The sequence below is a fragment of the Mycosarcoma maydis genome, chromosome 3 (genome assembly GCF_000328475.2).
Source record: "Mycosarcoma maydis chromosome 3, whole genome shotgun sequence".
Lineage (NCBI taxonomy): Eukaryota > Fungi > Basidiomycota > Ustilaginomycetes > Ustilaginales > Mycosarcoma > Mycosarcoma maydis.
This window is the reverse complement of record NC_026480.1, coordinates 39,660-53,450: the sequence shown is the minus strand read 5'-3', so window position 1 is coordinate 53,450 and position 13,791 is coordinate 39,660. Positions and strand designations below refer to the sequence as shown.

The 13,791-nt window shown below is 53.3% G+C and overlaps 5 protein-coding genes across 5 annotated transcripts; 2 read left to right on the top strand and 3 right to left on the bottom strand.

Annotated features, from left to right (window-relative positions):
• Positions 1-10: 10 nt before the first annotated feature.
• UMAG_01458 (putative DNA-directed DNA polymerase delta POL3) lies at positions 11-3,184 on the bottom strand (the record flags this gene model as incomplete). Its single annotated transcript, XM_011389222.1, has 1 exon — positions 11-3,184. The coding sequence occupies one exon, from the start codon at positions 3,182-3,184 to the stop codon at positions 11-13; it is 3,174 nt and encodes a 1,057-aa protein (XP_011387524.1).
• A 1,812-nt stretch (positions 3,185-4,996) lies between these two features.
• On the top strand, positions 4,997-7,600 carry UMAG_11658 (HMG-box protein Hmg3; the record flags this gene model as incomplete). Its single annotated transcript, XM_011389753.1, has 1 exon — positions 4,997-7,600. The coding sequence occupies one exon, from the start codon at positions 4,997-4,999 to the stop codon at positions 7,598-7,600; it is 2,604 nt and encodes an 867-aa protein (XP_011388055.1).
• Positions 7,601-8,002: 402 nt separating this feature from the next.
• On the bottom strand, positions 8,003-10,492 carry UMAG_01456 (uncharacterized protein; the record flags this gene model as incomplete). Its single annotated transcript, XM_011389221.1, has 1 exon — positions 8,003-10,492. One exon carries the CDS (start codon positions 10,490-10,492, stop codon positions 8,003-8,005), a length of 2,490 nt encoding a protein of 829 aa, XP_011387523.1.
• Positions 10,493-11,312: 820 nt separating this feature from the next.
• On the top strand, positions 11,313-11,903 carry UMAG_01455 (uncharacterized protein; the record flags this gene model as incomplete). Its single annotated transcript, XM_011389220.1, has 1 exon — positions 11,313-11,903. One exon carries the CDS (start codon positions 11,313-11,315, stop codon positions 11,901-11,903), a length of 591 nt encoding a protein of 196 aa, XP_011387522.1.
• A 115-nt stretch (positions 11,904-12,018) lies between these two features.
• UMAG_01454 (uncharacterized protein) lies at positions 12,019-13,614 on the bottom strand (the record flags this gene model as incomplete). Its single annotated transcript, XM_011389219.1, has 1 exon — positions 12,019-13,614. The coding sequence occupies one exon, from the start codon at positions 13,612-13,614 to the stop codon at positions 12,019-12,021; it is 1,596 nt and encodes a 531-aa protein (XP_011387521.1).
• Positions 13,615-13,791: the final 177 nt, after the last annotated feature.

Genomic DNA, 13,791 nt, shown 5'->3' with positions numbered 1-13,791 from the left:
ATGAGAAATCTCACCAGGCCGTATCGAAGCGCTGCACGACGTGTACTGCATCCTCGACGTCTTTCTGCGCACGCTTGCGCTTGAAGAAGATGGGACAGTCTTTGTTGGTGCACAGCACGTCCTGTGCCAGACTGCCCTGGCATCGCTGGCAGCACGTCCAGAGGCGGGCGAACTCGACCTCGAGCGCGGAGGCGCGGGCGAGCTTTTCGTGGTACAGCTGCGCCACTCTTGGGCGACAATTTCTGCACACAGGCGCGTTTTGATCCTTCAACGGCGTACGACAGCCGAGACACTGAACCGTCTTGACGGCAAACTTCATGAGCGCGCCGACGTTGGACGTGGCCACCTGCACCACGCGCGTGTGTTCGCCATTGAGCATCGTGTTGGCTTTGGGGCCCATGATCGGCTCGAAGATGCGCAGCAGCGGTTTGGCCAGTTGGTTCTCGAGGTAGTAGCGCGTGTCGATGGGGATGTTGTGGTCGAGCACGTAGATCGGGTCCTCGGAGCGCTCGTACGCCGCCGCGCCCTTGGCGGCCTTGACAATGACATAGGCTACGCGATCGCCTAACGACGGTGCTGAACCTGCATCACGCTTGCGCATGCGTTCGGCAAGCTCGACGTGCGCCTGCTTGGCCGCGTAATCCGACTTTGCCAACGCCTTGGTAATGACGAGCTGCGACATATCCACTTTGTTCTGCAGCAGATCCGAGATGATGTTCTTGGCATATTCTTCGGCGCCCTTGACGTCGCGATCGATCAGCATTTTTCGCAGACACGTCTCGATGACCGTCTGTACCAGTCGGCAGTTGTCACGTCGTACCGTCTCGATACCCTTTGTGTCCATCTTGTCGTACTTTTCGGCTCGAGTCCAGTAGAGCCCAGCGTATCGCTTCTTGCTGATCAAAAGGTAGGGGAAGTAGACCTTTTCGAACTCAAGCTTGATCGGATCGACAAATGTCTTTGACACGAGCCCTGCCGCTTCCGCACCCAGCTCCATGGCTCTGGCCAGATCCGGCACGCCAAACTTGATCATGACCGAATCCGTGTCACCATAGACGACCTCTGCATCGTATTCGTAGCCGTTGGCGATAGTGTAGTGCTTTTCGACATATGTCTTTGTCTGTTCAATCATCTGTCGTCCATAGGCTGTGGTGCTCATCGAGATTTCCAGACACGGCAGCTTGCCGATAGTTGCGCCGGTGAATCCGTAGACCGAATTGGCGCTGATCTTGAGCGCCAATTGACGACCGTCGAGCACAGCACGTTTGAACGGATCCGTCTCCTTTTTCAGATCGGCTTTGGCGCGTTTTCGCGCTGCAAGCAGGTTTTCGAGAACGGTAGGCAAGAGACCCTTTCGCAGCTTTTTAGTGGCAAAGTAGTTGTTGTTGGGGGTAATGACGTAGTCCTCGTCCTGCTTCAGCTCGAGTCGGTCGATAGTCTTCTTGTCGAGGAGGGTGGTGTAGCAAAGGTTGTGTGCCATCATGACCGAGGGATACAGCGATGCGAAATCCAGGGTTGCGATGGGTCGATCATAGTAGCCTGCTTTGGGCTCCAGGACAGTGGCACCTTCGTATTGGTCTTCGGTGCCTTCGCCCTTGTAAGCCGGGACGAGGTAGTTGTCCTCGTTGGCTTTGCGGAAGAGCTGAGAGACGACCTTGATCTGTTGGCCGCGCGAAAGCAAGTAGTTGAAAGGCACACCGGTGACTCTGGCCATCTCGATGTAGTTGATGAAGCACATGAGCTTGTCCATGAGTCGCTGTGGCAGGTAAGCGTCCTTGAGACAGTAGACAGCCAGTCGGCGGCGCGACTCGGGCCCTGCATTTTGGAGCTCGGTGATGAGCGAGTGGTGTACATCTTCCTTCTGCTCGCCCAAAAACTCGAAGGAAACCGAGTTGAGCGAATAGGATCGTAGCTTGTAGTCTCGCTGCATGACTTGGAGCATGTCGAGTTGGAGACGTCCCTGCAGCTCGGTGTTTTTCGAGTCTCGGGTTCCGTAGGCTTTGGAAGAAAAGTGGGTATCTTTTGCTTCGGTGCGGGCGCCTCGTTCGCGACCGAGGTAGGCAAACTTGGTCGACTTGAGCGCCTTTGCTCGATCGAGCAAGTATGGAAAATCAAAGTTGGCAATGTTGTAGCCAATGACAACATCCGGATCGACTTCTTGAACGAACTTGGTCCACGCCTCGAGCATGTCGACTTCCTTGTTGAACGAGAGCACTTGACTTCCAACGATGTGCGAGCAAGTGTTCAGGGTAAACACGTTCTTGACGAATGGCGTCGGCTCACCTTGTCGTGTGACCATATTGGCGATCTGAATGACCGGATCGACCGACGGTTCTGGGAAAATACCTTTGCGACCGGCACATTCAATATCGAAGCTGAGGATGCGGAGGGGGGCAATCTTGGACCATTCGTCATCGGGAGCATGTGAGGCAATGGCATCGCAACTGCAATCGAGCTCGATCTGGCAAAGTGATACCTTTTGGCTCTCTGGACGGAGCCTGTAATTGGCGGGCTGAACTCGAACCCAGTTCATTCCGACAATCTTGAGGTCGATCATGAAGCGCAGAGTGTAAGCGATGTTTTCGTAGGTTAGGCTGACATCACCGGGAGTGAAGAGGTCGCGGAAGCCGATTTCGCCGCGCTCAAACGAGCCACGGATCTTTGGAACGCTTCGCAGATCTGAAATGGTGAGCTTGATAAAGGCGACATTCTCCTGACCAGCGTAGCCCATGAGACTCTTCTTGCTGACAAGCTCGGACTTGTGGACGGTGCGCGCGCCAAAGAGGACGTTGAGATGGTTGGTAAAGTCATGACAGGTGTTGGCAGTGAAGCCGCGAGGGGCATGGATGTAAAAGTAAGGGAGAAATCCATGGATGTGAGCGCATACCGAGTGGCCTTGTTGGGTGACGCCGTACATGCGAATGGAGGGTGGTTGACCGACGATCTGGTGCTCCTCGATATCTATCTGTTGGAAGGTAACATCGTCGTTGTCGATGTCGAGCGGTTCAAGGTAGGGGCGCGGCCAAAGCGCCTGGTCGTCTACCTCTTGATTCGATTCGGCTTCCTCTTTGAGCTTCTTGAGGGTATCAGTGAAGGCTGAGGTGTGGTGCTGGTCGATCTTGCGCTTGTTTGACGACGGGCCCACCGATGACTGGGTGAGCGTTGCTGTTGATATAGGCGCCATGCTGTGAGATCGTTGGACACGATGCTGGCGGTCAAGCTATGCGTGTGGCCCGATCGTATCAATGGTTGGTGGTAAGCCAGCAATCGCAATCACAATCACAATCACGAATGCCATGTTTTCCCTTTAGCATTCGCGATTTGTGCTTCGGCGTTGCACCCACCTCAGCCAGGGTCTTGACCAAATTCACGATTGTGAATTGTGAATCACCAATTCACGTATCAGAATCGAGAATCACCAATGTGGACGACATTCGTGCTGAGCCACGAGATTCACGATTCACGATTCACGATTCACGATTCGTGCACTATGCGCGACGCGTGACCAAGCACGAAGAATCTCAGCGCAGTCGTGAGTGACGCGAGAGACCAACACACGTGTGACGCTGTGCACCACTCACGACTCGCCGTATGCCACGCGCCAGGGGCAAGGGCGATACCTGTTAAATTGAAACATAAATTAGGTTCACGATCTGTTGAGATTCGTGGTTGTAGACAGTCGTGAGTCACAGAGTAGTCACGAGTAGTAGCAATCGAGAATCACGAATCGTGAATGTGATTTTCGTGTGTGAACTGGCGTCGAGCGTGTTTCTTCGGCCAACGCCCCTTCGCTTTTCGGCATCAGCTAACTTAGTTTGACAGCTGCCCTTTGTGCTTGGTCGCTGTCTGGACTCACGATTTGCAAGACGTGGTGACCATCAACTGCGCACTCGAATTCACGATTCGTGATTGTCTGACTACCATGCTGTGTACGATCTTGTAGAACAATAACCGCATTCACGATGGCAAACCTTCCGTGTTCGACTGCGGAAGCACGGATCGACTTGGAGAAGTGCGCGTGATTCCGTCTTCCCTTTGTTCCTTAGAGTCCAGCTCGTGCTCGTGCTCTTGTATCTGCGCTTTGCATCGCTTCTGTACGATAGACAGCAATACAATCGAGCTTGGACCCGTTTCCCTTTGTCTGTCACACCTTGGCAAGCCTCATCATCTTTCATTATACTTGGCAGCTGCCATTGTCCTGGCCGACGGAGCAACGTGCTGATCTATACATCATGTGCGCCAATCCACCTTGTTGTCCCTCTTCCAGCTGTTCAGCGACGCTAAGCTTGTCTCGAAGCTCTTGCAAATACTCTCAACTATCAAGCAGCAGAGAAGAGCGTCTGTACTCCTTCTGCTACCCTGGAACCTCAACGCAAGCATCGTCGCGTCTTCTGGCCCAGTTTTCGGTGACACCGTGACAACAAATCTCTTCCTACTGTCACAGCGGTGGGCATCGGACAGATCAGCAGACGTTCCCACCCTACTTCATTTGCAAGTTGATCGATCAACCAAACTAAGCTCAGCCAGTACAGCTACCGATCATCACTCCAGTTTGGCGACTGAACTACCTTTTTTAGCTTTTCATTGGATATCTTTCCGCAGTCTCATTTCAGCAAGCACAACAATCAACAGCAGGTCGCTTTCTCTTGCACAACGGCACAGAACAGCTGTGCAGGCGCTGCTCGTTGCAGCCTTTGACTTCATGAAGTCGTTTACCTTGCCACTCGATCTATGTCACTTTCTACAGGGTAGCCTGCCTTTGTCGCAAGACCAGCCTGTCAAGCTACTTTCCCACGATCACCCTCCAATTTTGGCAGCTTTTCTAGGACACAGCCTGTCGAAATCGGCCTCAAACTTGCACCTCAGTCGCTCTCTTTCGTTGCTCTCTTAGCCAGTACAGGTGTTTCCACGACCCGACCAACAAACGCCGAACAGTCTTGGCAGCTCAGATCACCGCTTCAGGCTTCACTCACACTGCCCCAACTCCATCTCGCTAATGGACGAAGAGCCATTGCAATGTTGTGGCACCAGCAATGCAGGCCCTTCAAAGCCCCCTCCAAAAGCTCAAGCTCGCGCTCGCTCCAAAAGCTTGGGAGAGCCCCGGAATGTGCAACCATATCAGACCAATTCTCCACCTTCAGCACCTCCCTCCCATCTGCGCAAGATCCCACGTCCACCAAATGCCTTCATTCTCTACCGCACCGAAAAGATCAAAGAGCTCAAAAACAACAAGGGAGCATCACTTGCATCCGATGTCGGTCTCGACAAACTCGATCATCAGCGTCAGCTAAGTAAGATTGTTGGCCAACTCTGGCGAGACGAGACCCCTGAAATCAAAGCTGCTTTTCAGGAGAGAGCGCGACAGGCGGCATCAGAGCATCGACAAAGGTTCCCGGAACATCGCTTCAAGCCTACCCCTAGAAAAGCCTTCTCTTGCGCACCAGCGACATGTGCTGCACTCCAGACGCCTGAGACGCACACCCATACCGACTTTTCTCCAGGCGATATCCGAGGTCCTTTGTCCGGCTCTGGTTCTGGCAGTGGTCGTAAAAGAGCCTCGCTCGAGGGCGCAAAATCCAAAACCTCCCCTTACTCAAAGCCTCATCGTCGTACGTCGTTAGCAAGTCCTTCATCTCCGACTGTGCATCAAACAGCTCATGATACCGACCATCAACGTGGCTCCGTGAAAACTGATGCCGCACCCGACCCAGCAGCGTACTCAGCCGGTGCTACCCAGCTCACCCGCTCTGTATCGCTCAGTACAACAAGACAGGCGCAGATCACTGATCAGCAGCGCGGGTCAGCGAGGCGATCGCTCGATGGAATCACTTCGCAGTCTGCCGCGCCGACGCATTCCTTCGACGCGCCAGTCCCTCAACATCTTCGTGAGCACCACGTATTTCTCGCTCCTCCTCCGGCACCGCCTCTTCCCATTGGTCACGCTATCACTACGAACCATGTGGCCACAAATCTCGAAGCTTATGCGCAACATCATGAGCTGCCTAAGCCCAAGTGCAGTCTCTTTGACGCAGTAAGCAGTGCGCTGCCGCACGAGCGACGCGCCTTTCTACAAGCTTCTCTCGTTATGAAAGGCTATCCCTTCGCTGTCCCAGCCGATGCTTCTGAGTCCACAGAACAGCGTACGCCTACCGTGTACCAAACCACTTCAAGTACTCCCAAGGCGGGACAGTCCACGACGCCAATCGAGCCATCGGAATCCCAGGTGTTCTACACTACGGCATTGAAAAGAACGCACACTTGGCACAGTCAAGGAGTCACCGAAACAACATTTCACCAGAACACAGGCTCGGAAGCACCGCCAATACCGCAAACAAGCAAAGCCAACCCCAGTCCATTGGCGGTGGCTCCTCCTGCCGCATCCAGTGTGAATCTTTATGTGGATGCCACTGCTGCAGCTAGATATGGTGATCTGGGCGATTGGTCCCAGCCGGAACCTTGCTTCAATACTTCTCAGTCTCAGATCTCTTGTTACGATGGCTCGATGCCTCCGCCTTCCGCATCTGGTGTCTACTACGGGCAAAACACCTCAGTCGAGACGTCGCTGCAGGCTCCAAGTGGTGTTTGGGACGACTTGGTGGCGTATCTCCCGCAGCCGGATTCATTCAATGCTATCAAAGTCGCATCCTATCTACCAATCGACTCCAACATCCATCCTTCGAATTCTGCCTTTGTGACATTGTCCGAGCCTGACGGCGCGAATCAAGTACAGAGCAACTTCTTCGGATTCGATGGTCAGCTCATGGCCCAAGAGAGTGTTGTCGGAGAGAGCACAGCGTTGGGCGCTGGCGTCGATCCTGTCCAAGAAGAGTTACGTCAGAGAAGGGCAGTGGAGGAACTTCTGAAGCAGATGATGGCCCCCAAAACTCCGCTGATTTCAACCTCGAAATGCTCATTGCACCCAGAACTGCATGACGGGACAGTGTGTTTGTGTAGCAGCACGCAACAGCAGGTAGTCCTCGCCGAACATCGATCCGATCGGCAGAGCTGGCCACAAAAGGCGATCCAAGGGTTTAGTGAGTCCTCTCTATTGGGGGATGTCTCACAACCTAGCTTACAGCTTGGTGCCGATGATGAGGCCTGCAATACTTGCTGCCAGCCAGATCAGACCGATCTGAAAGCATTGTCTACAGCACCTGCCTCTACTGTCCAAGCGTTGGATAATCTGCTGACTGAAAGCCAGGTGTACGATTACCTTACATCTCCTACAACAAAGACCAACTTTAGTCGCCCGCTGCTCCTCTCTGCACAGCCTCAAGAGGGGCGAGAATCCTTTTTCCTGAAGGGTCCAGTATCTGCTCCTCCGATCGAGCAGGGTCTATCAACCGCCGAGGCATCCAGGCTTGATACAGCCCAGGATTCCACGTTGGACCCTGCCGATTCTGTGCAGACGCAAGGAGAGGATGCAGTACAAATGGCGACACTGTCAGGAGGAAGTCACCAGCAACGTATTCAGCAATCGCTGCGAAATTGGAAGGCTCAGCGTCTGAATTCTTTCAAAAGCAAACTTGCTCGCGCTAAGCACAGAAGCTCACCCTCCAGCTCATCTCTTTCCGTCGAAAAGACGAAGAATGATCAGTAAAAACAAGTTCTTCTGGATTCGTGCACATCTCGCCAGACCGTCTCGCCAAACTCATCGCTAGAATAGAGAATCTATCAGTTATACAACGATACTCCTGACAGAGAAGGATGATGTTGCAATCTACAATATCTGTCTCCTGTTTCCTAGGGCCTTCAGGTACGTTTGAAGGGAAGCTTGAATTAAAAAAAGGGGGGAACGCGAACTCCCTCTATATATACCTTACATGTCTGGCTGTGTTCTGCTGAGCGCCTGAAAGGCGCTCCTAAGTACAAAGGGAAGTAGTGATGATGATCAAAGGGGTACATAAGGGAATTTCGACGCGTGCTCAGACGCGCCGTCTGGAACACTCCTGCGATCAGCAGTCTACAGTCACGATTGTGGTTAGAAGCAAATGAGAGAGCTTCATTCGCCTTGTCGTCTGACGTGCTGATCTGGAAGGATAAAGTCTTGGAGAAGTCCAGCCAACTCTTGCTGGTTGAGATCGAGCGATAGAGCATGAGATTGAGACGAGATGATTGCGCCTGGTTGATGAGCTTGAGCGAGTTGGGTTGCTCCGCTGGGCTCTGCAATCGGAGCGGGGTAGAGATGGTTCCAACTGACTGTGCTGCTCGCTGTTTCAGGGTTGGGTTGCGCAGACCATTGTAAAGATGCGCCAACTGGTTGTGGTCCGAGCTGCATCGCCGTTAGGGACAAAGAAGGATGGGGTTCAAGCGGATGTTCGCGCGGCAAAGGTGGTGCTGTCTCGGGTCGTGAAATGGGTGAGACGACGGGCATAGGGCTATTTTGTGGCATGGTGGCGGACCGAAGCTTCTTGTGGATGCGTCCCACACCACGCGCACCGCCTTCTTCCCGATGGTGATTCCCAAAACCCTCGGCTATGCTTTGGTCCATTAATGTCGAGGGATCCTGGCTGCGTGCTTTGATCGCACTCACCAAGCAAGTCAGCTTCAGTCGGGTGCAAGTGATTCCCTGCATCACTTGCTCCAATTGTTCCAGTGCGACCAGCGCTGTTTCGATCTCGACCACTAGACCAGGTGCTTCGCCGTGGTGCTTCGTTGCAGCGGTCAGCGCAAGAAAGGCGGCCGACATCCCGACGCTCTTAGCATACAGCGTCAACCAAGGGCTCGGAACCAGGTATTTTTGGATCGCAGGAAACGTCCGGATGACCCCACGTGCAACGTTGAGACACCGATCCAGGTCAAGACGCTCAGCGTGGCCTGTGCCATTACCTCGGCCTGTTCGCCGATTCAAATGCTGCAGCGCAAGTTGCAGGCGCAAACGCTCGAACTGCAGTATGACAGAAGTGATGCAGGCTGTCATCGTCGACGACGGATCAGTCGCAGTAGTCGGAGAGGATCGGAACCCAACAGGTAGCGTGTTGTACCAATCTAGGAGCACGCGATCTTGGTCCCGAGCACGAGTACGGAGCTGTTGGATACAAGCAGCGTCGCTTTTGACACTGAGTAGAACTTCAAGCGTGCGACCGACGCTACCTGACTCGCTGCACAGCTCGGAAAGGTTCTGCAGAGCAGACAAAAGGCACAGAGTACTGCTGTCATGCCAGGAAGCTCGAACGTTCGGCTGGCGATTGCAGCCGCTTTGCTGCTTAGAAGGCAGTCTTCCGAGTGCGGAACGGATGATGTGATCCAGCATCCCTATCGACATGACGAGTCGTGAATGGTCCATATTATGCACGAATGACTGCCCGACCGCAGGTTCAAGAAGTACTTTGGCTTTCTCGATGTGATCCGTGGCTGACCGCAAGTCTCCTCGCCCCGCGGCGCAAAACGACAATAGAGAGTTTGCCCGAGACTGCCTCAAGCGTTCGGCATAGTCGAGCTGAGCTGCTTCGCCCATCATCTGCGTCCACATGCCAGCATGCTTTTCAAATTCGTTCTTCAAGAAGTGCTTCGTGTGTGTTGCTGAAGTAGTGTGATGGCCTGTATTCGTTGCCTGAAGTATACTACTGCCGGCGACGGCGTGTGCGCCGCAGGCCATGATGGCGAACAGCAATGCCAATTCGGACGCGGAATGTGTGACAGTTTGAGGTCGAGGTGAAGTCACCTTGGTCCAGATTGACTGCGCCACTTGAGGTGGACAGACAGAGAAGAAATGGAATGTGCGCTGAGAGTACGAGTTGAGTAAAGCCCAAAAGGTGTCTTTCGAGGGCAGCTGGGGTGACACAGGAAGCATGTCGCTTTCATGTTTGATGTGCGGTGGACATTGGACAGTTTCGGGCGAGCTTATCTGAGCCTGCAGATTTTGAGAGCTGTTGCTGAAAGAAAACATGTACGAGTCCTGAATACCTAATGCCGCATTTGCCTCCTCTATGAGGCTTGCTGCTGATAGCGGGACAAGATCGATGGAACTCTCTAGGTCGAAGAGCGCCTGTACCCTTTCTTGGCCTAGAAGAGTATCCGAACAAGTTGAACCAAGTTGCCCTTGCACCTGTCTTTGCGAACTGAACGTGGTTGTGGTACCAGGGTCGCTTGCTCTCCTGTGCGAGTCAGTGATGCGCCTTGCATGACAGGAGCTATCGCAAGGCCCTCTTTCTATTAGAATGGCAACTTGTCGTTCAAGCTCAGCCATTCTGGCCTCCAGTGACTCGACGTACCTCCTACTATACGCCGAACGATCTCTGACATCGACATAGTTACATTCTTCTGCGAAGGCGATACATTGACTGCAAGGTTTCTGACCATTGCACTTGACCTTTTTACGACGGCAGACCTCGCAAGCGCGTACAACACGTTTACGGATCGATCCTTCAGGTGAAGTTGTACCAGGCAGCGGGGTCAGTTGCTGCGGAGGTAGCGAAGTCATAGGAAAAGAGACAGAAGAGCCCTCGCTATCTGCTGAAGGAGTGTTGGGAGGGAGCATGCTGAAGCACATCAAGGCTAGATCGCAAGGCCGAGTTGCAACATCGGTATGTGCGGACAACGACATGGTAGCTCGACAGACGGATGTAGTGATCAAGTCCTAACTCTCCTTTTATGAGGCAAAGTGTCAAAAAGCTGAGCAAGCGAAGTCGGAAGCCAGCGAAGCAGCATCCTAGATTGTGCTGAGTCAAACTTGGTTGGCATGCATTGTTGGCTGCATCCAGTCTGGTGGGTACCAGATCTTCCAACGTGACAAGCTGGTAAGCTGGCAACATGGCCGAGCTGCACTTTGAGTTGGCCGAATGTGAGCCTAAGGCATACTCCGAGCAGGCAAAATTGGAGATCAGGTCAGCTTGATGAAGTCTCGCATCCGTACATGTACCCTTGCCTTGGGAGCTCTTACATCGCAATCAGAATGTCAACTTGCATCTAGCTGCAATCAAGGCGACGCTGATGGTTTGGCATGAAGAGAAACAGAGTTCCGGCGCTTCAAATAAGACAGTAGCCCGGTAGCCCCAACGTCATTCGAGACGCCACAGCAGTGGGAGCATGGTGAAGAACCTCATGTACGACACTGCATTGCATCGTGCTCTCGACGCATAGAGATGAAAGCGGGCTCTACCGCCATGACGCAGGCGGCGGGAATCTCAATGAAGCTTAACAGAGACCGAGGCGAGACCGAGATATCCTCGCATTGATTTCTTGATGAAATGGCATCGACAGTTTGATCCGACCAACCTTTACGTCCATTCGAGGCATCGTAATATGCGCTTGACAATCTTGGCCTCCGTCGGTTTCTGCATTCCAGTCGGTTGGGTCGTTGTGATTTGTAGATGGGCGTAAAGAAGCTTTGCGACATCGAAGGCGTCGATCGTTTCAAGTCCAAGTGGCACCCAACCACCCATTCGGCCATGTCCGTATCCGTACTGTGTCGGGTGAGGTGTGGCGCGATCGCTTTTCCAAGGCAACCGGTGTACTTGACGGTTGTTCAAGCCAACCTTGACTTCCGAAAACCTAATTGTGACGATTGCGACTGGGATCATGATGAAAGATGCTACGCCAAGTATGTTCCTAGGCAGATTTCATTCACGATTTACCCGACCCAATCAAACACCTCGCAACGGAGACTTTCCACCGTCGAGATCCGCCGTGGCGACGAGAAACGGCTCGTCTCATCTGCGGCGCTGACAATGTGGACTCATCATGTGGACATGAGTCTGGTGAACTTAAAATCGTCTCAGCCTAGTCATCCGAGTATTGCGCAGTCTGATATGGATATAGTCCCAACAGTGCATCTTGGACGAGGTACAATAACAAGTTGTAACATGTGCACCATTGCTGCGGAGCAATCACGAATTGGGTGGCGACAAAACGGTGTAATTACGAATCGCACATGTTCCGCTCTGTGTTCGCTCGACTGGTAAAAATACAAATGATGGATGCTGATCGTGGATCGTGGATTGTAAATCGTGGATCGTAAATCAAGGATGAGCACGGAGGTTGTTAGAGGCGCGACTGAGGGTTCATTTCAGCCCAAGATCAGAGCTCTTCGATTTGCAGGTCTTCGTCATCGCTCTCGACGTCCTCCTGGTCCTCAGCACCGACATCCTCGTGCATTGCCTCGGCGTCATCTTCCAGATCCTTGGCTGTAGCGGCCGACTCATCTCTCTTGAGGATGTTGACCAACCTTAGCACTGCCTCAGCTATCTTTTCATCCGCCTCGACAAGATGTGCTGACCTAACAACAACATAGGCACCTCTTGCGCGCAAACACTGTCGCCCATAGATGTTGGTGCAGAGAAGAAGGAGCGACTCGACAAGCATGAGGCGAAGTGCCGGGTCCTTCTCGCGCTTCTTGTCCTCTGGTAGCATTTGACATTCTTCCGGCAGCTCCTCCTGATCTTCGAGGTCAACTTCCGAAAGCTCTTTTCCATCGCAGAGCGGAAGCAAGAGGTACGGCAGGATATCCACAGAGGAGGGCGGACGGGTAGTAGCACGAAGAGCGCCGGCGAGCATCTCGTCTTCGCCATCGCGCGCGGGTGGTGGTGCGACAAGAAGCTTGTGTGCCGACTTGACAAAGAGAACGTTCTTTAGTGTGCTGATGACACCTCCCCTGCGGATCAGGTTGGGATGCTCGGTGAATGCCATGATGCGGGCAACAGGGTACTCTGTGGCAGCAGGTGTAGTTCCGTGCCCGTCAACACCTCGAGCCAGCGCTGCCTGAGCTGTTGCTGAAGTCGCTGCCGAAGATGCAGACAATGGTGTCACAAACCAGTCTCTTCCTCTTGGCAACACGGTGACGTTGGCAAACACGCTCGCCAAGAAGTTGCAGTTGGTCTTGCGTTTGATTCTTGGTCTCCCGTCTGGTCCTCTTTCCACCTTTTCGGGCTCTGTGTCTTTGTCCGACTCAGCTTTGGTGGCAGCATCCCTTGCTCGTTGCTTCATGGCCTCGAGGTCGCTTCCCTGTGATGCTACGGTTGCGCCCTCTTCGAAAGCGTCAAGCAGCCTAGCCATAGCAGGCACTTTCTCGTTCATCTTTTTTGCCTGCTCTGCTACTTTGTTTGCATACTCCTCGGCTTTGGCCTTTTTGGCTGCATAGTCGGGGTCGCTGGGCTCAACGTCCATGCCGTTGAGGGCACCTTCCATCTCTTCGGATGCCATGAAGCTGTAGAACGGACGAGCCTGCACTTGGAGATCGAGTAGAATGGCGCAGATGGACTCGAGCTTGGTGAGATTGGAGAGGAGCATGCAGGCAAGGTCGGCGAGCAGAGAAACTGGGTCGGCAATGTATCGGACCAGAAACTCGAGGAAACCCTTGTCACCAATCTTGCGAGCCAGGACCAAGCTATCCGAGATGTTGATCAGTGCGCTAAAGGCGTCATGCGCAGTGATAGGCTGGTCTTGGCAGAGTCGTTTGAGATCTTCGACAGTGTCCACCTCTTTGCCATCACGACCGAGCAACGGGGAGCCATCTCGGTTCTTGTGCTTGGAAATAAGCAGCGAACGATGTGGGCTGTCCTTTGCGCTAAAGCCGACAATGTTGCTGAGCGCAACTTGACGCACCTGAGCGTTTGGATCCGAGAGGAAGGTGAGCACCTCAAGCTCTGGAGGCGGTGTCTTTGTTGTTGACGGCATGCTGAAAGGCGTCGGTGCGTGTTATATGTAAAGCTGTGTACGAGATGATGTTGAAGAAGATCCTTCTGCAGTCCGCGGTGGCCTAAAAAAATTAGCATTCACGATTAACTTTGCAAGTTCTCCGCGAATAACGCCGACAGCCTTGAAAAATCAAGTGCGTTTCCTCAACCTTCGAAA